General features: G+C 41.5%; 2 protein-coding genes across 2 annotated transcripts; one reads left to right on the top strand and one right to left on the bottom strand.

Moving 5' to 3' along the window:
* Nucleotides 1–1,076: 1,076 nt before the first annotated feature.
* LOC116714821 (integral membrane protein 2A-like) lies at nucleotides 1,077–13,359 on the top strand. The gene is made up of 6 exons (XM_032555576.1): nucleotides 1,077–1,451; nucleotides 1,838–1,972; nucleotides 6,627–6,806; nucleotides 6,908–7,018; nucleotides 9,472–9,616; nucleotides 11,972–13,359. Exons 1-6 carry the CDS (start codon nucleotides 1,380–1,382, stop codon nucleotides 12,064–12,066), a joined length of 738 nt encoding a protein of 245 aa, XP_032411467.1. The 5' UTR covers nucleotides 1,077–1,379; the 3' UTR covers nucleotides 12,067–13,359.
* Nucleotides 13,360–13,972: 613 nt separating this feature from the next.
* On the bottom strand, nucleotides 13,973–27,152 carry gpr174 (G protein-coupled receptor 174). Its single transcript, XM_032555575.1, has 4 exons — nucleotides 26,689–27,152; nucleotides 26,268–26,435; nucleotides 19,316–19,760; nucleotides 13,973–15,208 (listed from the first exon to the last, which is right to left on the bottom strand). The coding sequence occupies exons 3-4, from the start codon at nucleotides 19,526–19,528 to the stop codon at nucleotides 14,429–14,431; spliced, it is 993 nt and encodes a 330-aa protein (XP_032411466.1). The 5' UTR covers nucleotides 19,529–19,760; nucleotides 26,268–26,435; nucleotides 26,689–27,152; the 3' UTR covers nucleotides 13,973–14,428.
* Between the last annotated feature and the right edge of the window lie 341 nt (nucleotides 27,153–27,493).

The raw sequence follows: 27,493 nt of genomic DNA on the forward strand, positions 1-27,493 counted from the left end.
AAGTTTGGTGCCTCTGTGAGTTTTTGTGTAGGAGATACAAATGTTTATTTTTCATGGCGAGTAGGTGACCTTTGACCCCTGGCAACGCCCCTTCAGCATGCTCAAAAACTCACCGTTTTGATAATCGGCCATGCCTTATGAACAAACTGACCAAGTTTGAAGCCGAACAATCGAAATCCCTAGGAGGAGTTCGATCAAATGCGAAGGCTGTAAACGGCCAAAATGGGGTCAAAATCAGACCTTCAATCCAAAATGGCCGACTTCCTGTTTGAGTTGCACTATGACATTAATTGTTGTTTCTGTGTGTCTTGGGGAGCTCTACAAGTGTACCAAATTTCATGTCTCTACGATGAAATAAGGTCAATGCGGAGGGTTTTTTGAAAGTTGCCAGGTGGCGCTGTTGAGCCGTTTCTGTTGCGATTTTTGCTACGACCTTAATATACATATTAATTTTCACGCAGACTTGACGCATCCACCAACTTTGGTGAGTTTTTGAATATGATAAAGCCCCCAAAAAGCCAATTCATTTGGCGGAAGCATTAAAAAAGAAGACAGTATGATTACAATAGGCGCTCAGCTGGTCGGGCCTAATGAACAGTCAGTCTGTGTGCATACTCGGTTGTGAGTTAATAAGTGTCAATTCCTCCTTTTTGACTATAAATGTTTGTTTCACTTTTAATACATTTATCAGTAAATGTATTTTAATGTGCATATTTTCAGTTTCAGTTATATTTTTCGTCCTGTGACAGACGGGTGACCTGTCCAGGGTGAACCCCGCCTTTCACCCAGAACGTAGCTGGAGATAAACACCAGCACCTCCCGACCCACTAGGAACAAGGATGTACAGAAAATGGATGGATGGATCAGTTATATTTTTCAATCCCAGTGCATTTTCAGGTTAATTTTAAGCTGTCTTCGTTTTTAGCCCCATGCTGTCCACACTATTTTGTTTCTCTTTTAGGAAAGAAAATGTCAGTTTTGACCTGCAGCCACCAGATGGCACCAAAGCCACAGAAATAATTTCAAAAAGACAACAACGAGAAGCAGTATTCCCTTTACTAGTTATTGTTAAGTTCTTATAATAAACGATCTAAATAACATCTACACGTAAATTGGAGCTATTTAGGGTTGATAATTCTCCATTTAGCACCTGGTTTGTTTGGCTTTTTAATCTCCCCGGCCACCGGAAGCGGTGCGGATAAAGCCGAGGTCGCAAAGTGCGTCACACGGCTGAGCTGCGGAGAAGCACAACGCGAGAGCTGCAGACGACCGTCGATTAAAAAAAAATACATATCCAGTTCCACCTTTTGTGTGTGTGGGTGTGTGTGTGTGTGTGTCCGTGACTAAAATACCCGAGCGGGACGTTTTCCGGGTCCAGCATGGTGAAGATAGCTTTCAACTCGGCTCTGGCGCAGAAGGCGCTGGGCAAAGAGGTGCCAGCCGCGGTGAAGGTGAGCTAACGGGCTTCGTTCAGCGCGGTTCCGGGGGAGAGGGGACCTCCTCCAGGCCCGAACCCACCGCAAGCGAATGCGGATCACATTCACGTGCAAAACCAATGCGGTGGTTTTACTGTATTGTCTGGCACGTCACAATGTTACACTGCTGTGATGTATTATTATTATTAGTATTATTATTATTATTATTATTATTATTATTATTATTATTATTTTCAGTCATTTACTAAAATACACCGGACGCAGGATGAGACGTTCACCGAGTCAGGATTATAGGCTTGCATCTTTGCATAACAATAAAACATCCATCCCTGCGTGTAATGGATGCAACGCTGCATTATTATCGCTCTCTATGTGCTACTTGTGTGTATCTGCGTGTTCAGGACCCGGAGCTGGCCTCTGACTCCGCGGCCACAGACGGCTTCGGTCGCCTTATTCTCTACCTGCTCGGCATCTCCTTCATCCTGACTGGGCTCATCGTGGGGGGAGCGTGTCTCTACCGGCATTTCACCCCGAAGGTTTGTGTTTCAATATGAAATTCCTTAAAAAAAATCTGCACGTTTATGTGGTAAAGCCGCGAATTTATACGGTGAAATATGGTGGGATTTTCCATTACAAAGCGGACATGTTCCCCATGAGCTTTCAAAGGTCTAGTTTTGACACGATGTCCGTCATAATCTCTGTTGGTTACAATGAATATTATCAGGAACTCATGCAGGACAAACCAGACAATTAGGTTTTTGCACCCTGGCATCACCTACAAATTATTTTTGGAGAAATCTGCCGGAAAACTAAATGAGCCCCTTTCTCCACCCAGTCACACACAAACATAAAGCTCACACACGCCCCCCCCCCCACACACACACACATACACACACTCAATGACACCCGTATGCATTTACAGTCTTAATACACACCAAAAACACAAATATATAAGGATATAAGAAAATCTATTTTTAAATAAAATATGCAGCAGGTTAAATTAAGATGAGCTTACTCGCATTGTGTTTTACACTTAACAAGGCTTATGAGGACTAATAGTTACAAACCTTGTAATTACTTGGTTGCTATGGCAGTTAGAGGCCACATAATGCGGATGATACCGGGTCTGATCTTCAGTGCATAGAGATGTATTGCTACCGGGGGGGTTCCAATAAATTATTCACATATTTCCAGGCCGGCAGCTGTTGCTCTTGTTGAAGAGGAAATATTAAAAATGTACTCCAAGAAAATGAATTTACTAGAGCGCTGATACTTCGGTGCCGTTTTTGACAATTTGCACTTTAAAGGAGTGGCTTTTTATTTTTACTTTCATTCTACTCCATTTTAAATATAAAATTCATGTTTTTCACTCCATTACATTTCTCTACAGGCTTGCATTACTGGTTACTTATGGCGACCATGTTTGTTTTTTTGTAGTTTCCATCTATTTTATTCCATCAACACACTAAAATTACACACTACAACGTCTCCAGGCAGCAGCTTTAAACCGGTTCCAGAAGGTAGAAGAAGAAGAATACAGATTTTTATACAGCAAAGGGTTTAAATGATGGACCAACATCAGCTTGCAAAGACAATGAAACCTCAATACAACCCTCTCTTAATTCACACCACGCATGTGGCTTTTTAGGTCTGTTTTTATACATGTAGGTCAGCAAAAACCAAAAACCTGCCCATAATATTGACCTAAAAATGAACTAAACAAGACTGTGCAAAATTCTTTCTATTAATTAAAAAAATATAGGAATATATAAAGTATTTAGAAATGTTTACATTGAAAATGTTTACAAGATTCCCACGCCCAATAAAATGCTACGGTTTCAAAGTATTGTGGTGTCCCACCCTGACCGTACCGTTGTCCAATGGACGTACAGCTGAACTAAGCCCAGGAATGGCGTTATACTGGTCGCTTTTACCATGGAAACACACAAACTATGGTACGGAAACCACGCCATACTTTTGTTGAACTATTTTGTTGACCACGACCAGGAACTTTTGTTAAACCCTGAACAGCCTCTGGCACCAGATTCACCAGACGGACGATCGCAGTGGAAGACATTTTTTCTTTATACGTTATTACGTCTTTATACGTAATGGATGCATTATTATCCTTCCCATGTCTAGGTCCCTTTGTTATAACCGTTCTTGTCCCTTTTTGGGATTTCGCTTTACCGTTTTCTCCGTGATGGGGGTAAAAAAAAAAAAGAAACGCCACCTAAATCCCCGAGGAGTTTACCTGAATTGCTGTTTTGGCCGACTAAAACCGCCGTCGGATGAGATCGCCACCCCTCCACGCCTGGTTTTTAATCCTAGAGGATTGTCCCGACTCTGGCTTTAGTGGAACCAATCGCAAGGCTCCCTGCTAATTCCTCCGCCAGCTCGTGCAGAGACGAGCTGAGAGCCGGGTGAGCTTGGGAGGAAATTGTTTTTTGCAAACACTCTAACCTTGGCGGAAAGCCGGAGTGCTGGCTCTCAAATGTTTCCTTAGTCTTGGGAGAGAGAATGCTCACTATTTTGAGTCTAGGACTTCAAGTGTTGATACAAACTGGGTTTAATGTAATCCGGTTTTATGTCTACATGGAGATCCAACTCCTTTTTGGAAACAAGGTTTGTCTAACTTTAGCTATACGTTAATGTCTGTTTAATAATACAGTCAGCCTTGATTACAGTATCAGCTGCTATAACCAGCGCTGTGGGTCACGGCTGCAGTCGCAGGAACATGAAAGCCAAAACACTGACAGTCACTGCTTCAGCGGAGATTCCTGTGACAGATGGAAGGGGAAAAAAATTAACAAAGGTTCTGATCATTATGAAAGTGCACACAAGATTATAATTCTCAGGGTTTTTTTTCCATGTGACAAACGGAAGTTGAGTTCAGCTCTAAAGCATTTTAAGAAGGAGAGTTTATTTGATGTTAAAAACCAGATTCCTAGTGTTGCACATAACTGAGTTCTTCAAAAAAAAAATGAGTGGGAAACACTTTTTAACACCTCATAAACCTGATCCACAGAAACAGTGTTGATCCACAGGGTTTCTGATACAGAATAACAGGAAATACTGACCTCTAGCTATCGACTTGGGAATTCCTTTGTCTTTTACACCAGAGTTGTGAAAAATCAAAACAAAAACAAGTGGAACTTGGGGAAGAAAATCAAATATAATTTGGAAGATAATAAAACAGATTTCATACATCCTTAAATTAGCCTGAAAATCACTCTGAAAATGTGACTTTTTAACCCACATGTCCTAATTTAGCCAAAACACGAACGTTAAAAGTCTCAGGGACGTTTAAGCATCAGTAGAAATCTTTCTGTTGGATTCCATTTTATCTTTCGCTTTCCAGCACTTTCACAAATGGTCTAGATGGACGACTGTAGCTCCCAATGAACCATCCCGCAACGTAATAACTGTTTTTCAGCGTCCATCTTTCATTTTTCCCTCCATAAGCCTACATTCGTACGCATATCTGGAGCCATTTGGGGCTTTAGTTTATGACCCAAGGAATTGGAGACAAAATGAGTTTTAACACAAAGACTCTGAAGCTTCACGTGGAAGACGACCTCTGATACAGACTCTGTGTTTTAGTTTCTGGTTTTAATCAGGTCTGTGTCTCGAGACGGATTCTATGTGTTTTGGTGTTAAATATGAGAGAATCAACACCAAGGCAGAAGCAGAACATCTCATAAAGACACTGGTTGAAGCTAACAAGAGCCTATCATTGTCTATCATAAATCGAGTCCATGGGCTGAAAGAAAAGAAGCCACAACTCCAAAAGGAAAACAGATTGCAGTTACTGAATCTACTTGGTAGCTACGTATGTTTCCATCCAATTGTCTTGTGAATTTTGCGCAAAACGTTTAAAATGTAGCAAAATTAAAGGGAAGAAAAATTACAATGTGAATGAATTTGTCGCATTCCTATCTACTGGTTTGGCGCTACGCAAAGCGTAATTTCGTCAGGCATTGACGTTACGCATGGCCGTCATAAACAGGAAGTAGAAGTTGTAAACTCCCATGTGCAACACGCTTCAGTAACGTGTTGTCTGGTAAGTTGTTCGGTCATGTCAACTAGCACTGGCAATGTCCGGAGACAGAAATGAAGCTAAAGCTCGGCAAAAAGCACCTGGTGGATCACGTGAGGTAAATGTTTGCTAAATCAGAACTTGTTAGACATGTTTCCATCGACCCTTGTTGCACGTTAACCCTTTTTCGGAAAAGCCGAAAACCACTGCAATCGAGTGTGAAAACTTTTTTTCTTAATGTAATTGAGAAAGTTATTCTTTAACTCTGCCGTTCCCATCAAACTTTTCTAACGTGATACCTCAAAATGCAACTAAAAAACGGTGCTGGAAACACGGCTAGTGACGGAACCCCAGTGTCTTCTGCTCTTTTGAAAGCAGAACTGAAGCGTTTGACCACAAAGACCTTCGTTCTCACTTGTAGGAGAAAGGAGGAAAGCGTGTTACCGTGAGAACGCCATCCTAACTGTGAAGCAGTAGCATTTTGTTGGGGCATTTTGCTGCAGGAGGGACTGGTGCACTCTACTTTAAATGAGGAAAGAACCTGCATGTTGCATCTCTAGACGTCAGACAGGAAGTTGGAGCTTGGATATTCCCAAATGGACAATGGCCCCAACCAAACCAACTCATTGGTTACAAACTGGCTTAATGGCAGCAGAGTCGACGTTCATCCATCACCAAGTCGTCATAACTGTGACTAAGCTGTTTAGTGGTTTCATCACCTACATTTTTAAATCTTAAACCCACCAAACATGCTTATTCAAACCTATCAGTGTCTGAATGTCTTTGAAGACACAACCTCAGGTACAGGAAAATATTTCTATTTGTAGCTGAGCAGGTGGAGAACCACCGACTGTGTTCATGGACTGTTGTGGTTGCAGAGAAACATCCTACTCTGTGTGCAGCTGCTCTGAAAAACGACACTAGTCTGTTGAAACCTGCAGTACACCATCCTACAGAAACTAAACTGACACTAAGATTACATTCAGAGCAAAACCCAACATCAAAGACGATTTTTTTCCCCCATCCTCCTCTGCTTTCATTTGTTTTATATTTGCATGACAATGATTTTTTTTCCCCTTTTTTCCCGGTTCTTGTTTCCTACCTGGAACTGTCGTCGTCTGAATGATTGATCTCTCTTGACTCCCCACCAGAGGCTGTATCACGGAGCGATGCAGTTCACCGACGTGTCCACCGGGGCGGAGAGCCAGCCCTACTACCTGCCGCGGGTGGAGGAGGAGGTGGAGATCTCGGACAGCATGGCCGTCGTCAGCGTGCCCCCTCCTCGCTTTCGGCCCGGAGACCCCGCCTACATCCTCCACGACTTCAACCGGGTGAGAGCCGCGGGCGACCGCTTTCTGTCCCGTTGGTGCTCGGGTTCTGAGCTCACCGATTTCACCGCGGGTTTTTTTGTTTGTTTGTTTTAACGACGCAGAAGCTGACGGCGTACCTGGACCTGACTCTGAGGACCTGCTTTGTGATTCCTCTCAACACTTCGGTGGTCCTCCCCCCTCAGGACCTCATCGACCTCTTCTCACAGCTGATGGTGAGCGACGTCCACTCAGTGCCTGGTCTAGTGGCTTGATTACAATAAAACGACAGTACAGCGATGAAAATCCGCTCGTACGGGTGCTTGAGAGCCTTGGAAATGTAGTTGGTAGTGGTTGGTATTCAGACTGCGCAGTTTGGCAATAAAGTGCCATCCAACGTTGATTAAAAAACAAAATGTTAAGGCATTATTTACAGGTGAAACCAGATATTTAAAAATAATAAAGAGACAAATGCACTTGTTTCCCCCTCACTGTCTGAAGTTAGATCTGACCAAACGTTTCTCGTTTCAGGTTTGTCATAATGATCAAAATTATTTCTATTTGTTAAATACCTGAAAACGTAGGGAGAAAACTTTTTATACATTATTTAGTAACTTTCTCAGACCAGTCAGGTGTACAGGATGTGTGTAAGAGAGATATTCCATTAGTTTTTAGCTTACAGTTTTTTCTGCTGGAGTAAATAGAATACTAACACAAGATATTATTTATAAATAATTGATGTTATGTAATAGTGAAGAGAAACTGTCTTCATAGTTAATTTTTCAAGGTGTTGTGCTGGAAAATTACCTTGAAAATCTTTGAAAAGTGCTTGAATTTTACTTTGTGAAAAGCGTGTGAACCTTAGTTTTTCTGTTTGATAAATATTTTATTTATTTTTTGGTCATTTTTAGCCTTTCCTGTCAATGGCAACAACACAAAGTCAGATCTTAAAACTCTTAAAACTCCCTGGTTTGTTTGCTCTGTGTTCAGCTTAAGCAAAAAAAAAAGTGGAGACACACAAATCAGCATTTTAGTGGCGGATTTCCAATCTTTTCTATTTAAATACTGATTCTAGCCCATTTCAGTTTAACTTTATGATCTATATTATGTCTAGCTCTTCAGCTTTCCTGCCATAAGTCTTAATAATTATTTAAACTGAGTTTGAAAGAGCATTCACTGTATTAAACGAGAATTAGCATCTCATGTCACGATTAGCATGCTAGCTTATCCTATTAGCTCTGAGGCTGCTAGCATTTCAGGTTAGAAAAGCAACTTTGCTGTTTCTGTTACCAGCTGAAAGTCTGAGTCTGAAGGAACAGCAGACATGTTTATGTAAAACTTTCATTTGAAATAACCTCTTATATTTATGCTTCCTTTTGCTGTTATTAAAAACCTGATACTGAAACTAGCTAACAGTAGTAACTAGCTGTTACCTTCATCTGGTGAGCGCTTGCATAAATCTGCTATTTCTGAGCTTCCAACTAGCTGCTGGTCAAAGTAGATCAAATGTAAAATTGTCCAATTCACCTCTGCTAATTTCTGTTTATTTCTCATAAATGGCGATAATCTTGTAATCCCGTCATTTTCTATAATTAAGGTGTAAAAGTCATTTTTCTAGGATCAGTCACATGTGCGTTATAGTGCCTTTACTCTCTGTTTTATGACTTATTCTCTCATTTTAAACGTTATTTCCCCAATTGTATCTCTTTTTTTTTCTCCTTATGCATATTTTTCGCTTTGTTGTTTTAGCTAAATACCATAAGCAACACGAATAAGATTTCAGCAAATGGCAAATAACTATTAGATGTTTTAAACGAAGGTCACAGAGACTAAAGCTGCAAATCATGTCGATATTACTTAAAATCAGCACATATTAGTTAAAAGTATGCGGTTGTAGCAGTTTGACCATTAAAGTAACATACAGGATTTAAATCTACAATAGGCAACTTTGATATGTATGTGTGTGTGTGTGTGTGTGCGTGTGTGTGCGTGCGTGTGTGTGTGTTGAACAGGACAGTTTTAATTAAAATGTAACCTGAAGAAAATTCCTGATTATGTCTCAAAATACCACATGTAGCAACAAATATCTCATAAAACCATAAGAAAAACGCACAAAAGATTAAACTGTTATATTTAAACCGTCGAATAATCACACTTTACACTTCCTCACATCAGTTTTGTTTACTGTAAACCTCCCCAAGAATAAATATGTAGAAAAGTTACTGGGAAATGGCCCAACAGTCTAATGGTACGGCTGCTGTTAGGGACATTTTGGTTGTTAAAAAAGAAAAACTTTTCCTGGTTGTTCCTCTTTCTGAGGGTTCTTCATCGGCAAGTCAAAAGTCTGTACAGGATGTTTGCATGTATAATATTTGACTCAATTACCAAATTCAAACAACATAGCTCAAAGGTATTTTGTGCACACTTTGTTTTTCTTTTTTTGTTTTCATGTAAAGTTGAATGTTTTTACAGATTTGAGGATTGTGAAATACATTTAAGGAGACCTAAAAGAGGAAATGTACTTAGCAAGTGTGGCTACTTGAAATAAAACATAGCTTCTGCTCGGTATGGGAAGCTTGTTGTTTCTGCTGCATGTGTTTGTGGACACCTTTTTTTTTTTTTTATTATTTCGCATAACGGCGGGCTAAAAATAGCGCGGCCTCACTCGTTCCGTCTCTCTTCTCTCCAGAGTGACTCATACCGCAGCTACCTGGTGCGCGAGGACCTTGTGGTCACCGAGCGCATCGAGGACGTCAAGCCGCTGGGTTTCTACATCCGCCGGCTGTGTGACGGAAAGGAAACTTACAGAATGCAGCGCCGGTCCAACCTGCCAGGTACGGGCGACGCGCGCGACAGCAGCTGGCGCTGCAGGTTTACTGCAGACAGCAGAAATGTCGAACCACCGCCGTGGCTGGATTTTTACTACACAGTCAATTTACATGCGAAAAGCTGTCCGGCAAAAAAAAACAAACAAACATGGTGGTGGTAGTGTCATGCTGTGGGGATGCTTTTCTTCAGGTAATCTTAGCAATAAAACCTTTTAGACGCTGCTAAAGATTTGACATCGGGACAACAGCCAAAGCTACAAGCGGATGGTTTAGATCGGAGTGTGAGAAACGGCCCAGTCAAAGTCCGGACCTGAATGAAATGAGCCTGAGGCAAGACTTTCGTTCTCTCCATTCAATCTGACTGAGGTTCATATACGGCTGTCGCTGAAAATAGATAAATAAATTAAAACGAGCTCAATAATTGCCATTTGATTTATTGTTTTTCTCTTTCTTCCAAGTACTGGGTGATAAAAGTCTCCAGTCTGGCTCTTTGGTTTCAACTGGCCACTTTTTCTGAAGGACCGTTTTGTTGACAGTCTTCATGATTCATTTTATTTGTCGTTTTGCTTATTTATTTTCAATATTTAAAACGTCTTCCAGTTCCTGTGTTAAACGTCAATCAGAATATCAGGATTATCGATCTTTCAGAATGTGATCATGCGATATGCGTTATCATGCGATTACCTTTATATTACTTGAACATTTTCTCAAAACAACAATATTGTTGCTTATCGTGACGACTTCTGGGGCAATTTATCGCCCGGCAGAATTTGTTAGCGTGACAGAAATAGCGGCAAATAAAAGACTTGGAGTCATCACTGCAGTGAAACATGACTTCAGTAAAATCACTGTGCTGTGGTGGCGCAGCGGGTTAGCACGCCCCACGTTTGGAGGCATTAGTCCTCAACGTGGATGTCGCGGGTTCGACTCCCGGTCCCGACGACCTTTGCTGCATGTCTTCCCCCGTCTCCTCGCCCTCTTTCCTGTCTGCCTACTGTCATAAAAAATACGAGCCGCTAGCGCCGCAAAAACTCTTCGGAGAAAAAAAAACAACAACTCACTGACGTGGTCATAATGTGACAAAAGCATTAAGTGATTTTGCGAGACGCTGTACGGTTAAAGTTGCTGCAGAGTGGCTTTGAATAGCCATTAAACTTCACCTTAAGTCAGAACTATTTGTCTATCAGAAACTCCCGACTGCTCCAAAGTCTGTACAAGAAGCTCGACTTTATTTGGCTTTAAAATAGAAGAACTGAAACAATGTATTGGAAAACTAGTGGTATAGTATTATCTTTGAGGTTTCCGACTCATGCTCGGCTGGGTTTATTTTATTTCCCCCCCCCCCCCCCCCACGTCCAAAAAAACCACTAGGCATGCTTGTTTTTATCAAGAGGAACATTTTCTGGGGTTCCCCTGCCTCAGGCTGTGAAGCAGACCTGGAGAGCTCCTTTCAACCAAAGAGACAGCTGGACGCCAGAGCAGAGTGTTTTTGTTTTTACTGACGGCCAAAACGACAGATAAAATATAAAATGATAATAAAACTCCTGCAGGCGTAAACATAAAACGTCCACACGTCAGTTCTGGAACCATTTCAGGAAGCTAACAACAAGGGCTGGAACGGTCATTCGAATTAATCGCGATTAATCGATGATTGAAACAATTGTCAACTAATCTACTCATTGATTGATCGTTGCCTGCAGCATACGGGCTCTAAAAATGTCCGTTTGCTGAAAGAACATCGCAGTGATTAGGTCAGAGCTGCACAGGAAATAGAAACATTTTTAATTTAAAAACTTTCTTTGTAAACCTGACCGACGCAGAACTCCTCATGTTGAAATTTTTAACTTCACCTGGTTCAAATTTTGTTAAAAAAATCTCCTATTAGACACCTTTTACTCCAATTATTATAAAAATAAAAAAATCAACAAACTAGTAGACAGTGTTGTTCAGCAGCAGATGCAAACTTTGCTGCAAATGATCATTCGTTCCCTACAGGAAGGCTGTTGCTGCATTTTAGGCAATAATTTTTTGTTCTTTTTCTTAAAAGTACTTGAATTATTTGCTCATTTGAGTCTTTTAATGTATTTCTAACATCATGTAAAAAAAAAAAAAAGAGGCTTAAGTGGTTGATAGAAAATAATCTGTGGAACGTGTCAACTTTTTTATTCGATTAACCGATTAATCATCAGAATACTCATTAGAATAACCGAGTACTAAAATAATCTGTGGAAAGAGGAAAATACCTTTTCTCACACCTACCTACTTCTTAGCAGGATTAACTTAAAAAAAAAAAAAAGTCTGACTTGATGTAGAAATGAAATGTAAAATATTTTCCGTCTTGTTTTTTTTTTTTGTCATCAGGCGGAAACATCCAGAAGCGCTCCGCCGACGACTGCTTCACCATCCGCCACTTTGAGAACAAGTTTGTGACGGAGACCCGCATCTGCAAGGCCTGATGAGGAAACGGCCAGAGAGAGAGAGAGAAAAAGAGAGAGAGAGGGAGAAAGAGGGAGAGAAAACGGGCGAGCCGGGGTGAGTGAGGGAGTGAGTGAGGGAGTGGATGAACGACAGCGACAGGAAGCACAACTTTCAGCAGAAAGCTACTTTTGTACAAATCGTTTTGCCTCCCTTTGCTTCCCAGCTTGTGTCGAGTGAGTTTGGGTTCCAGAGCCGCCGCCGCTGTACGTACGCCTAACCTCCACCTGCTGTTTGTTGTTACCTTAGACGCACTAAGTTTCATTTGCGCCGCTAGAATCCGTTTTGTTCGCCGTGGCTTCCCGCAGACCCGCCCCATCGATGTTCTTGTATCCCAGATGCGAGTTGTTTGGCATCCTGCTTGATATTCCCGTCGTTCCCAGCAGGTGTGCGACGCCTCTCGTGTTTCCTGTCGCCTCCTTTCCCAGAGCTGCTTCAGCGGCGCGCCGTAACGCTGACGCGCACGTTCGGACGCACACGCGTCGTCTCACTGTCATGGTTGCCAACACGGACGAAAATCCGGCAGCTGCCGCTCCTCACCTTTTGTAGATACTTCCCAGAGTGCCCTGCTGCTGCTGGCACTCCTCCGTCCTGCCGTGTTATGATTTAGTGTAACTGATGATGAACTCTTTCGTTTTTTGTGTCTGTGTAGAGACATTTCTAGATGTAAACTAGTGAAGACCGCAAGCTAAACCGACGGGACCAAGCTAAAGGGAAACGCTGCGTGTTATTTTGAAGGTGAAAAACGTTTATTTGATCGCCTGCTTTGGTTTGTGAATTTGTTCGTATATTTCATTTTAACCTGAACAACAAAAAAAGAAAAAAGAAGAAGAAGAAAAAAAAAAAAGCAGATGTAACCCGTCGTTATTATAGTTGGTGGCAAATGAAGTTTTACATTTTTCACTGGAAAACTTATACTTGCTTAGATTTAATTACACGAAACTGTTACGTTACGGTTGAGTTTGGAAATCCCTTCGGAAGCGAAAAGAAAAAAGGAAAAATGTGAAAAAATGTTATTTTTGAAACGGCTTTGTGCCAAACGGAATAAAAAAGGGGGAACAAAAGGAAACGTTGCGAGTTGTTTTAGTGGTTTGTTCTGTGAATCCCACACAGGAAGACAATCAGTAGGAAGTGCTGTAGGCTAGTAACGACAGGCCGCTCTCCAACCCAACGCCTGTGGAATAAAACGAAACAACTTTGTGTGACACTACTGAACTGAATTTCATTTTTGTTGTTGAATAAAGTTGCTTTTCTTAACCTGCTTAAAAACTAAACTTTCCTGTGTGGTTATTGCTACGTCATGCATCGCTGGCATTCTACTTCTTTTTTTTTTTTTGCTCTAGAATCTATAATAACTGGACAACATTTTTGTGGAATTAATTTTAAAAACAAGAATTGGGTCAGAAATTTAAATGTGTTTAAACAAATGGACAACGCTGCAAATCTCTCCAAGAATGATTTGGTCTAGTTTCTAGATAAGTTTATGAATATGAAGGAATTACTGGCTAAACACAAGCTGCTATTTCATGCTGAAAAGTTACTCGAAAGTTAGTTTTGCCTTATTTCAAGAGTATTAAGATGTTTGCGATACAAACTAGACAAAAATACATTTTGTTTTTTGCAGTGGCTTAGTCTGGTTTGTGTCAAGAAACTAGCCAATCAAAATAAAGAGTTATTTAATATCCAGCAGCTTGCAGTAGGTGCACAGTCATCTAAATATTGGTCGTCTATATAATTTGAGCGCAAACCCACAATAAATTCACACTTGTGCGTCCAGTTCTTGTTTTTGAAATGCTAATTTTTGCCAACTTGCTGCTTTTAGAAATCATTTCTCTGAGAGCTTTTTTTTTTTTTTATAAGAGGATTTCAGAACAAGGACCAACCAAATAAAAACTAAAACATGTTTTAATTACATATAAATAGGTTTCACATTTCTGATGTATAGTTTCTCACATTCACAAATAACTTATATTTTCACCAAAGGAATGCTCATATTTTATTTGGAGGATTAGTGGTTGTAAAGACGCCGCCTTCCTCAGCGACATCTACGGAAGCCCGGAATGGACACAAATCGGCACTTTTACTACACATTTGGCTAAAAAAATGAAAAACAAAAATACACGCCGGTTTGTGACTTGGGAAAATGCGTTGGAAATCCCGCCAAAGCGGCTCTTTTTCTACACTGTTGTAATGGTGCTTTTTTACGTGTGACAGCGATCAAGCGGTTTGTGATTTTCACCGTGTTTTACAGCGACTTAAGTCATAAACCGGCATTTTTTGAAATTTTTTTTGCCAGACGTGTAGCAAAAGCAGCGATTTGTGGCACGTGTGGCTCTCCATGGCCTAGTTTCGCTCTACGTCCTCCTTTGCGGTTAAGCAGGACAGCCGTCTGCTCAAATTAAAATTGTCCGGGATTTCGGGCTTGCTTAGCCGCCTCCTGAATTCGTCGCTCGTGAAGTAGTACATGATCGGGTCGAAGGTGCAGTTCAGGCTGGCGAGGCAGAGCGTGATGATGTGGCTCCTCTGAATCGTGTTCCTGGTGGCGCAGTCCTTCAAAGTGCCAGCTTTCACCAGGAAGTCCAGCGGCAGGGTGATGTGATACGGTGCAAAGCACAGCAAGAAGACTACGGCGCAGCACAGCACCATCTTCAGTGCCCTCTGCTTCTCCCCAAAGTCTTGAACGCCCTCCGTCGTCACCTCTTTGAGGCTTAAAACTGTCAAAATTGAACAGGACACCACCACGATGAGGGGGATGATGAAGCCCATCAGTTCGGCAAACGTAATCAGGACTGAGGCTGTTAAAACGTTGATTTTTTTCGTAGGCAGCTCTGAAAAACACTCCCCTGGGTTCCTTGGACTCTCCCTCAGCATGGGGAAAGCTATGCAGGTCACGCAGACAAACAGCCAGCCGATTACGCATTTCAAAATGTCTCCTCTCTGCTTGGTCTTGTACATCAGTGGGTTCACGGTGAGCTGGCAGCGACGCACACTGATCCACCCCAGGAAGTAGATGGAGGCGTACATGTTGACGTACTTGAGATAGAAGCTGAACAAGCAGAGAGGGTGACCGAAGGGCCAGTGGTTGTTCAAGTAGTAGTAGATCCGCAGAGGCAGCGACAGCACCTGAGGACAGAGGCAAAGTGTTGAGGAACAGCCGACGGCGGACGAGCACAAAATCACATCGACTAGGAATGCGTTTAGAAAGATTCTTTGTTAAAGGGGCAGCGTTGGGTGTTTTCCAGCCACATAGAATCAATTTACAGCACAATCAAGTAACTACGTTACCTTCGTTAAAAGAAATTTGACTTCATAATTTAACGCCTTGAAATTGGGCCTCTGTGTCTTTAAAAAACTCCTGCTCTTTCTGAAACTCCGGCTTCAGGAAGTCATCACAACATGGCTCCTCTATTAACTCCTTAGCGACGTTTTTGTGTTTATCATCGTAGATCCAGAGTTTCAAAGAGGGATTGTCCTTGTTAAATGAAAGCCGGCCGGTTGAGCTCAACTGAAGAAAACTGAAAAAATAATTTGCCAGGTCATTCTTCATTTGAAAACACTCTGCGTATTTAGCCAAGTTTTTAATAAAAGTAAGTAAAAGTAGATTTTGGTGTACTTTAGAGTACGAGTTAAGTTATCATAAAATGAAAAGGAAAGCAGGAAGCTTGGAGGAGACGATCACTTTGTGTTGTTTTTGTTTCTGAAAATGAAGAACCTGCAACAAGTGGATCTGTACAGCCTGAAATTTCAACCTCATTACAGCTCAGTTCATTAATTTGCTCATATTTCCACTCTATCATTATTTAACCGGAAATCAGATATCTCCACGCTAGCTGATGATCTCACTTGATTACGAGTCACCAAAACAAAGTCACGTGTAATAACATTTTGTTGAACTGCCTTTAACTTTGACTCACACATTCGCAGTGACACTGTTTTGATGCGCTTCTGCAATGTCACAAGACATATTTCCATCCCTTTTTTTTTTCTTCACCCAATGAATCCTGGCATTGTGGTCTTGGGATATGTTTTTCCTGGAAGAAAAACATTTGTTGGTGGCGCAGCCTGGTTGTTTGGTACGTTCTGGTAGTTATCTGACCTCCTTTGGGTACGTAATGTTGCTGGACCGAATGCAGCAGCCCTTCTACCCTAACCCACAGGCTTGTACATCAGACAATAAGCATCTAGAACAGAACAGAGCAAACCTGGACTCATCAAACCACACGACCTTGTCCCATCGCTCCTCAGTCCAGGCTTTCGTGCTCCTTTGCAAAGGGAAGCCCCTTTTTCCCAGGTTTGCTTCACGGATGAATGTTTTTCTTACGGCTACACCGTTGTTCAATCCCAATCTCTTGAGTTCCCTTTTCATTGTAGAAGTGCTCTCTAAACATAACCCCAAGTTCTACGTTTGTTTTCCTTCCATTGGACGTGCCGCCAATCATCCAGGCTTTCTTTCCAACCACATATCTTCCTCCAAGACGACAGTTCCCAACTATCCTTCCAGTTGTTCTTGGACGGGCCTCAGCCCAATTTCAGCCACTTCTACAATTTCCTGAGATGTTTCCTCTGCTTGCTGTCAATGATTTGACCTTTCTTAACCAGACTAACAACTCTTCCACCTATAGGGACCGTGTGTTTCAGCATCACAGGAAATGGGAAACTACTATTTGCATCAGTTGGGATTAAATAACTTCTTGCCAGCTTAAGTATAATCGCCCATGCAGTGATTATGTAATAGGAGGCATCTGCTTGTTTGCTTAGTTAAACCCAGGTGGTAACTATTTTCGACCAGCCAGTGTGTAACTGTTCTTTCTCGTTGTGCTGCACTTTGCAGGTTATTTCAGCTGATTTTAACTGTGCCTGGCTGGAATGTTGAACATTTTAATCAGGAATTTATCGGCTGCAGATGTTAGCAGTAGTTTTTACAACGTCTGGCTTAAATCTGCCGAGTTTTAGTAGTGTTAGTGATCTGGTTCCTGTGTTGAGTTTAGTTGGAATCTACAGACATTCCATAATTTATTCATATCTGTGAGTCAAGGGACAGTCAATCAAGGTGGTTCGACATAATTTTTTTTTTTTATAACAAAGGGTCCTTAGAGTTTTTTGCTCCACTTTTTCAGCAACATGACATTTTGTGAAAATTTGTAAAATCCGCACTACGCTTTAGCACAACTGCTTACTTTTCCGTTTTGAAGTTAAAATGTCTTTTGGAAAATTACATAACCTCTTTTTTGCATTGATAAATCTATCGGCAGATGATTCTTCTTTAAAATGCTGGTTAAAGTGCGCAGTTTTAAAACAGTCTGTCACTACAAGAAGCGAAAAATGGCAGCCAATAAATCGTATTCTATCTTTCCCAAAAAAACAAAGCTGAAGTCAAAGACCTCGACGTAACCCTGAGAACGTGACATAGAGGGTGATGTCACTGACATTCAGCGCTCACAGCCGCTGTTGCAATAGGTACACGCAAAGGAGGCATTGTGATTTCATTGGCCTGCTATCTTGTCAGAAATTTTTTTTTAGCACTTTGCATGTTTTGCATTGCCACAATACCAAAATTTAACATATACATTTGTGGATTTATGAGACAGGCCAACACTTGTAAGCTTGTGAAAGCGACTGTTTACTGTTTATTAAGGCGTACCCGAATAAAAGGGGCTGAAAACATATGCACACTTTTCCCATTTTTTCAGATTTTTAATTTGTAATAGATTACCCAGAATCCCTTCCGTTTCCCAACGTTGCACTCCCTTGGGTTGGTCTGTCACAGGAAAATCCCCAATGAAACACATTAAAGTTTGATGTTGCTTAAATGTGATAAAGGGGGAGTAAGACTGCTTTTCCAAGACACTAAATCTCTAGAGATGACGAATAAGATATGAATGCAAAAGCTCCGCAATCAAATTCTGAGTGAGTCCCGCTCCGTTTTGTTTCCCAATAATTCAGTTTTAAGTGTTTGTCAAAGCAATTCAGCTTCATTTCAGCTCCTTTATCCGCTCTGAGCACTTAGGACAGAAAGTAGCACTTTAAAAGCTCCCAGCTAATGCGGCAGAGCCACTCACAGTCTGCTTTCTTCCAAAACCCACAACACAACAGATAACTACATTAAGAACGCTTTATTCTGAAATACATGCAGAATATTCTGCTCCTAATCGTTTTCCTCCTTGGGTTTTATGCTTAGGGCCAACAATAACGACCACTTTTTACCGTGTTTCTAAAAGGCTTTGCTAACATCACTTCATAATCGCTTCAGCTTAGGATTGCTAATGTGTGGAAGTGCCAATTTTAACAAAGTTAGCTCTTTCATTAGTTAGTATGTTAATCGATCTACTCATTATGTCCCATGCTGGTAGCAGCAGTTGCGTTTCCGTTACGTGATGTGGGCAGAGCTTTGTCAATATTCCGCTAATGTCGAAAAAACACAATTTCAGGATTGCAGTGTTTCCATTAAATCAGAAACACATTTAAAATCACATGTATTCGCGCTATAAGTCTTTAAAAACATGCCGCGCCACGATCCTCCAACTGCTTCCCGTCGTCGTCGTCTTCCTCATGGTTTGCGTCAATGGCTACATCCGGTTGTTGATCATGTGACTCGTGTGACGCGAAAAAAGTGTTTTTCTGTTGCAGTTTTGCTAAATAAACCAATTACGATACGGCCCAAAAAAACAACACCTCATCCTAGCCCTCACCCAAAACATTTGAACAAAGAATGAGAGTTTTCTCCAAATTGCCGTGTTTCCACTGGGCAAATTTGTTTCCGGAATATCATATTACGCAATTAAATGGTCAACGGAAACTTTAGGTTATAAGGGCATAATCAATAGATTAGTTTACATTTTAATTTGGCAGTGGTATGAATAGTTTAGATCTTAAATCATTATCTTTTTCTTGTTCTTGCTCTTAGATGATGGCACAGCTGTCCTTAATCGTTGAAATAGGTCTGAACTGTATGATCTGTAGTGTATGTCCACGTCTTCGTCTTACTGTGTTTGTCTCTTGCACTCGCTGCACTTCTGCTCTCAAATTTCCCTTAGGAGACAATAACGTATATCTGTACTTGCACGTACACATAATGTCTTATTATCCTATCTAGATATCTTATAATATCACATAAATAAGATTGTTGACTATCTTCATGGGTACAAAGTTAAATGTTATCCACTACACAGATACAGATAGATGATGTGAACAGAGGGAAGGAGGAAGTCAGAAGGAGAGGAGCGGCTTTACCTGAAGCAGATCGGCCACAGCGAGGTTCATCATGAATATCACAGCCCTCTTGGTTTCCCGTACGTAGATCCTAAACACCCACAGAGCAAGGACGTTACCCAGCAAGCCGGGTGCCAAGATGATGCTGTACACCACAGCATAAACGTGGTGCTGGTACTCGTGCAGAGTAACTTCCCCAGGGCAGCTGCTCTGGGGAGCAGAGCTGTTATTCATCTTAAAGATACGAGGACGTCTGCAGGAGGCTGGTATCAGAAAAGCTGCCTTTGGTTTGATGAATGTTCAATCCGGGCTCCCATGCCGTCCGTTGTGGCGAAAGGAGTCCATGCAGCGAGCCGTATTCCCGGGAACTTCTCAGCAGCTTCACAGACGAGAGGAACGACGACTTCAGGGGAGCTTCGTGTCCAACGCTGATAGTTTGCAGGTTTTCGGGTTAGTAGAGGATAGTCTGACGAAAGAGATGAGAGTGAGTGGATTGAAAGGTGACAAGTCTAAAATCTAACTTAGGATCTTGGTTGCGCTGTCGCCAAAACAGAAACATAGTTTGTCTCCGCCTGGGGTTTATAGCAGGCCTTGTGTCACAGAGAGCATGTAATGGGAACTCCACTGAACAGACTTATAACTCTGTTGAAACAGTTGAACTGGCCCTGCCCCTCAACATACACTGATAGATGAAACGCACTCGATGTTTCGGTGTCGGCCTCGATTGGCCACAGGATTTGCATACAGCCCAGCAGGCCATCAGGCTGTCAAAAAGAGCCCTTTCAGTGATCAAACACTGATGTCATTGTCATACATACTGAAGTTTTCCTTGAATTCCTAACATCTGTTCATCCTGAGAAAGTGCTTTTATCAGGGTCCTATCCAGTAAGTTCAGCAAACTCAAAGAGATGTAGATGCTACATGCTCTCACACTTCTCCACTTGCACAGCAACCCACTGTCAGCCTGTGTCAAGTGTCTAAGCACCAGCGAAACCAGGTTAGCATAGACAGAACAGGCGCGTGGTTAGCGGGACATGCAACACTACCCTGAACCCGCACAGTTTGATTCGATGGGGATCTCTTCTGTGGGCAACACCCCCGACAGGCGTTCTGACACGTGAGGGGATAAAAGCAAGCGAAACTTTCGGATGACATTTCACAGAGAAGAGCTGCAGATGTTTACCGCCCCAGGAAACAGCAATAACTAGCTTTCTGTAGACGCTTGTGGGTGTTGCTGTATGTGAAGTGTACAAGTTAAGATCAATTAAACTTGATGCTCTTCACCTATTTCATTGTCTCTCTTCATTTAAGCGGGAACCACAGTGGTCTCTGGGTAATAGGTATGTTTCTAAGCATACACTTTCTACAACTGGTTTGTTAAATTGAGCTCAGGTTATGAATAAACAAGATTAATCACAGATAATTAATGATTTAGCTAGAAATTGAAAGAGAGAAAGGTGGGAAAAGGTGGAGAGCAGAGCAGAGAAAAGAGCATTACAAGAATACAAGTGAACATCCCTGACGTCTGTCTCTAAACCTTCAGAAAGAGAAAAAACAAAACCGAGAAGCCACAACAATAAACAGCATATCTACATATAATAACAACAATTATTACATCACTAAAAAGTACTTGATACAAGTTACCACAAGCTGTATTTAGCGACAGCGGCAGTCCAACCGAGAGAGTATCTCAGAAAGTTTCATTAAATATTTTAATATTTACAATGGTAGCTACATTTATGGGTTAGAACAATTAGCAGTTTAATTTATAAACATGATAATATTTCTGACAGTCTAACTCTAGTCAAAATGAAACTGTTATTAATCCGAGGCATTAAAAACCTTTGATTAATTCAACATCTGCCACATTGCAACGCAGTGTCTTACACTTTTATAAGCAGGTACTAAATAAAAGCAGAGATTTTTTTTTTTTTTTTAACCACAGAATAAAATCTTCAATGTAATAAGAAATCACATTTTGCATCATAGTTGCGTGGTTTCTCACTCTGAATCAAACTACCATTTTTTTAAGTCTTGTATCAATATTGCAGTGTGGCCTCATAAGATGTTAAGTATTACTTGAGGAGTATTAACATGTTTAACTTTGCTCTGATTCGGATTTAAATAGCCCTGGGTGTAGCACTTACATCTTTCAGTGGCATACTTACCTATTAATATACAGTATGTTCTATATTTGATGGAGTGACATGGCTTTCGTCTATCATGCCTCCAACATGTGTGTCAGCTTGTTCGATTTCTCGTGTTGTCATTATTAAAGAAGATGCGAAATGTTTATAAAAGCTTGACGAGAATCTGCGTCGTTAAAAGCACGAATGAAAGAAGCTACTGGCTATACAACAAGTATTCTCCTTCAAGTTCCGCAAAGACATTTGGATTTAACCTGAAGAGACATTTACTTATTTTACATAAGGTTTATTGTCTGGGGATCAAACAGCGACATTTTCAGCACGGATACAGCGAACGTCTGTTGCCCTGAATGCAGCTGGAAGGCACCGGTGCATGAGGACCGGATCTCCTGTGAGTGTGTTGGGGTGGGGAAAAGGCCTACATGCTTTCACTGTAGTCTTCAAAAATCACACCAGGAAAAGATGCTACACTTGTTAGTAGCTACTTTAAAAAAAAATCAGTGAAGAGAAAGTCCAAAACACTTCTTAAATTTGCCAATAGATTTGGTAAGTTGGCAACATATGGCAGAAACGAATCAAAAATACGCTAACATCACACTTCGTTCTTGTATTATTTCTTACTACAATAAATAGTAAACGTTGCGTCACCTGTGAGTAAAAAAAGCTGTGATTAAAAACTAGTACTGTGCGGTAATGAAGAGTTTTTTTGTTTGTTTAGCTGACAAACTGCTGCTTTCTGCTGTGTGTGCTTGAGCCAGCGGCACACTGAAAAAAAAAAGAAAAAAAAAAACACACTCCAAGGTACAAGATCCCACGCAGCAAGATGGAAGAGTAAAACATCCCCTGGAAACGGCCTCTGGTTCATTCATCCATAGGCTCTGTTTTACTGCTGCAGCTGGCTTCCTGATTACTTCAGATAAAGTTCGCGAGGTCTGTGTGGATGTTTCCGTGCATGGAGTAGGCCTCTTTCGAAAATGAGCTGAACAAGTTTGAGGGGGTGTGGAGTGACTAACGGGGTGAGCCAAGAGAACAAACAAAACCTCTGCTGCCCAGGTTTTTGAAGTGCTTTTTTTGGGGGGAGGGGGAGATACAGCAGAGAGGGAGAGGATCAGAGCTAGAGATAAAATCTGCTTGTTGGGGTTTCACTGTTTAGAAGAATTTAAAGACGCGTCTCAGTTCACTTTCTGGCTGGTAAGATGTCTAGAGGTGTGAAACCTCCATCTTTTTGTCACACGTGCCACTAAAAAAGTTTTAATATCAAACCAGAACAGAATTGCACAATAAGAGGCAAGTAAAGATTTAACTTGATCAGTTATTAGAGCAAAATAAATACAAAATCTTTAAAGTATTTAATAGAAATAAATTCAAGCTGGCATTTTCAGTAATTCTCAAAATTGGAGACAGTTAGGTCCCAGACTATTCATACTCCTGCCAGATTTATATATAATATTATTTTCATCCAGTCAAGTTGTACAGGCGGAATAATTTAGCAAAAAATAAATAAAATAAAATAATAATAATAATAATTAGATCTTTTTTAGTATTCAGTGGGGGGGAAAAAATCTCAATTGACGTCAAAGTAATCAAACGGTTCTTTTAACCGTTCTCTACCAAATCAAAATGGCGCCGGCTTGCCGTCTCTCACTCTCAGTCCTGAAACGTCCCTGTGTGTGTTCTTTGAGATGCCTCTACGAGTGACAAATACCCGCTCGTTGCCGGTGTGTGAGCGACGGACTCTTCCCAACGTCCGTGACTCGCTGCTGATGCTTCCTTTGCGCCGGACAGCGATTTGGAGGATCCCCACACCGCCCCGGGCGTCGGTACCTGAGGACCCGTGTCGTCGCGTGGATTCTTTCGGAACGGAGAACCTGGACAAGTAAAGTGGTCGCGTGCGTATGCCGGCGCTCCGGAAAGCGTGCGCGGATCAGATCTTAGGACGGCCTCAAACTACGCGTTCATGTCTTTGCTCAAACAGCGTTGCCTCCTTCCTTTTCAACAGACGTCATCGGCTCGGTTGCCGTTGACTTGTTGGTAACCTAGGCAACGGGACTTGGCGCTCTTAAGCGCAAGGTCGATATCTGTGCTGCCTACTTCTCTGATACTTATCGCCAGCTGGACCTGGTGTTCTTAACTTAGGTTATGATGTGGTTCTAATCATAGTGGTTTATCACCCAGCTAAATACAGTGATATTTTTAATTTCTGAATTTTTATACTTTCTGTCATTGCTCATTATTACATAATGATAATTTAATAGCTGGGGATTTTTATGTTCACTTATTGTTGTGATGATAAACCAGCCAACGTGTAAAGGGACACCTCAGTTTCTTCATCAGAGGCTTCTGAAAGGGGAAAATGCCCCCTATGTCATCTCGCCACTGCTTAAGTGCTGGATTCCATTTTTACCCGTGATTCTTCAGTGCACACCCTCACCATGAACTTGAATAATGCAACTTTTGAATTATTGGACTCTGGCACTCCGGTAAAGAATCTGAAGGCCCCCCCCCCCAAAAGAACCTTATTTATTGGATCAATGAGGAAATCAACAATCTGAGGCGAAATTGCAGAAAGTCCAAACGCAGCTGACGATGATCTCGATTAGTTCTAGTTCTGAGGGCTTGTTGGCAACTTATTTCTGAAATCTCATTATGCGTCATTAAACTCTTATTCAAAAAAAAAAATGTCCCAACTTACTGAGAGAAGACCAACCAGTGGTAGTGGAAACTGATTCTGATATTTTTGCCGTAATGCGACCTGTATCTGATCTTTTCATGACAGTCTGAACAGCACAGGTCGGATTCTTTTCGAATGCGACCCAGGCCACTTGTGTATCCGATACGTGTCCGACTCGAATGTGACCTAACGGATGAATATGACCTGAGCGTCACTGACATTCGACAAATGTCACTATTCTGCGTCCTGATATGTATGGAGGACCAAAACTGACATAATTAAAAATAAATGCAAAAATGTACTCTTTTCTTCTTTTTTTTTTTCCTTTTCCTTAAACATGTGTTTTTGTCAAGAAAGGAACATTTGTTCTTTTGCCTTTTCCTTACACGTGCATTTTCGTCAAAAAATAGGTGTATATTTTGTTTTTCCTTTTCCTTACATATGCGTTTTTGTCAAGAAATGTATATATTTTCTTTTGCGTGTGCCATAAACATGCATTTTCATCAGGAAGCTTATATATTTTGTTTTGTCTTTTCCTTATATACGTGTTTGTTCTTTTGTCGTTGCTTTGTCTCCTTTTTCTACTTTTCCTTGTGCACGCGTTGTCATCAAGAAATATTAAATGCAAATGAAGGGCGGCTTCATCAGGCTTCTGCTGATTGGTTGGTTAGCATCACACTTCATTTAGCTGGAAGACAGATAGCTGGCAGCTAATCAGTCAGCTGGAGCCTAGCAACTATTAGAAAGTAACGCTTTAACTCTTGACTTTATTATTTCTCGTGTGGATTAGTTACACGGGCAGATGTTTCAAATACTCGCTCAGATTTGAGGTGGAGATCTTTTATTCCACCTAAGATCTGCCTTAGGTGGCCGTTGTGTTGCACGTTGACGTTCACGGTCTAAACATCCTTCTTCGACCTACGTGTCTGATTTTTGATAATCAGATTTTTTGATAATCGGACCGAATGTAAGACCACGTTCACACAGCAGGTCTTTTAATTTTTTTGCTACTGATTAAACTCGGCCGCAGTGAGACTTCTGTGCGAACGGTTTACGACCCCAAAGCGCTGCAGAGAAACGTTTGCAGGAGCACGTTGTTTATGAAAGTAATAATGGACGGATGGGGCCGATTGTGGACGGATTTTAAAGTTTACTCAGCATTTGCACACTCACAGTATTATTACAGCGTTATAACAGGAGTGTAGCTAATAAAAAGAAAGCAACAGCTTTTTCTGGAGGACTAACAAATTTTGTAGAGAAGCCTGTTTGGATGGGTAGTCAGAACCAAAAGTGGCAGGATTTGTGACATGATGCGCTTTAGTGTTGCAGACTCCTCTGATAAGTTTGCAACCATAATTTTCAGCTATTGTTTAAGTTCACCACAACTGGCCCTTTTTCTGGTGCAAAATTATGAGGCGTGTCTCACATCGGTGATGTAAACGTCGGATAAACTGCGCCGTGACGCATTCGAAACAATTGGATATGTATTTCAATTAGTTACACATTTGAAAGTGGCTCGAATAGGATTTTTTTTTTGGAGTGTGTGAAAAGATCAGAATTGGTCCCATTCAGACTGTGGTGAAAAGTTCAGATATACAGTAGGTCGCATTTGTGCCAAAAGGAGCGGACCTGGGTCGCCATCGTGTGAACATAGCAACGAAGTAACAAAGGAAAAGTTGTAAAAACTAAAGATCCATTAACTAAAGTGCCATTTAAAATGTAACGATGAAATGAAGATCTCTGATCTGTTTGGATATCTGGGTGCATAAAGTTTGTCTGTTTACTTTGTTGGGATTCAAAGAGAGAGTCACCAGTGGACTTTCAGTCCTGAGAACGCATTTTATTCCACTGACCTGACCTACTCGTGACCTATTGTCCACTTATTCTCACTTTTACATCTACTGTCTATCCCCGTCTACTTGAAGTAGTTGTTATTGTAACTCAACTGGCTTTCATTTCCTCTTTGAGTTTTGATGTGAATTTGAACGTCTGAGCAGTCTGTCGAAACCGGTGACGGGTAGCGGCCTCTCGCTAACGTACCGCGGCGAACCCGTGCTCGTCTGTATGTGACAGTTATTGATTTTATTCTGAGACGGGGTTTCAAATGGAGAGCTTTGTGTCAAAGGTCACGTATAAAGTAGAAGGCGATAAATACCTCGGGTTGAAGCGTTTCAGGCCAGAGATCTTGCCGATGGAAACAACGATTTCATCAGCTGTGATTCACCTCTCTGTGGGCGGCTGTGGGGGTTACACCTTTTCCATCCAGTCATGATCAGCGGCGTCAAATAAAGAGTAAGGGAACCCGGGTCCTTCCACGTGCGAGCTGTACGAAACGGACAAAGCATGTGACAGCCCTCATGAAGCACACTCCCAACTGGACACAGAGTAACACAGGCACCCTGTGGCTGACACACTCAACAGAGCAGGCGTTCCTCAGTTTGGAGAAACGCACCAGATCCCCCCACGAGACGTGACTCCACGCTCAAAACATCCCAGCTGCTTCACACAACTCATTTCTGTTTTTGCCTCTAGAAATAACATAACACAACGAAAAGAACATATATGGTCATTCTCACCTCTCTCTCCTCAAACTTTTACGTCGTCTCAGCATCGAAAAGCAGAAAGCGTCGGCTCCTTTCTCGCTCTCTCCGTCTCCATCGTCTCCAATCCCAGCAGTTTTCTCAAGTAAGTTTCAGAAACACTTCATGTGCGTCTGTAATTTCCTGTTATTTTCTCAGTTCGTTGTCGCCCTGCGTTTGCTGTCTGCCTCTATCTGTCTCCAGGATGAAATGGGGATTTTAGCACACACACACAGGGCTTCCTGTGTAAGTGAGAAGAGGAGTGGCTTGCTTCTTTTTTTTTTTTTTTTTTCTGCTAACACTACTAGTTCTGCTATTGTGTTCTTTGAAAAGAGTTTCGTGTGGATTGTGTGCACTCACACTTATACCTGACTCCCTTCAGCACCTCAAAAAGAGCAAACTTAAAAATGTTATTTCAGAAATGTTAGAAGGTCTTACTTTAGGAGTCTGACATGTTAAAACAGACTGACAGCAGGAGGATAGGCAGTGGGGACATTATTCTGTGTTTCCAGGGGTGGGCTGAACTTATTGTGATGTCGGAGGCGGTTTGGCAATTTTTTATTTTTTGTAGCAGATGCTTGAGAGGAGCAGGTGGGCGTGTGAGGGGGCCCAGACCCAAACGGTTATCGCTTTTCAACGCATCTACAGCAGCTGCCAACTTCAACCACACTCTTTGAGAGGAAATGCAATGAAGAAAGAAAGAAAGAAAGAAAGTGCCGGTTTTATTTACTTTTTTTTTTTTTTCCATTTACCGAATGTCACAAAGAAAAAGACTCAACTCAAAGCAACAGGACAAAGGAAA

The sequence above is a fragment of the Xiphophorus hellerii genome, chromosome 23 (assembly GCF_003331165.1).
Source record: "Xiphophorus hellerii strain 12219 chromosome 23, Xiphophorus_hellerii-4.1, whole genome shotgun sequence".
In the NCBI taxonomy this organism is placed as follows: domain Eukaryota; kingdom Metazoa; phylum Chordata; class Actinopteri; order Cyprinodontiformes; family Poeciliidae; genus Xiphophorus; species Xiphophorus hellerii.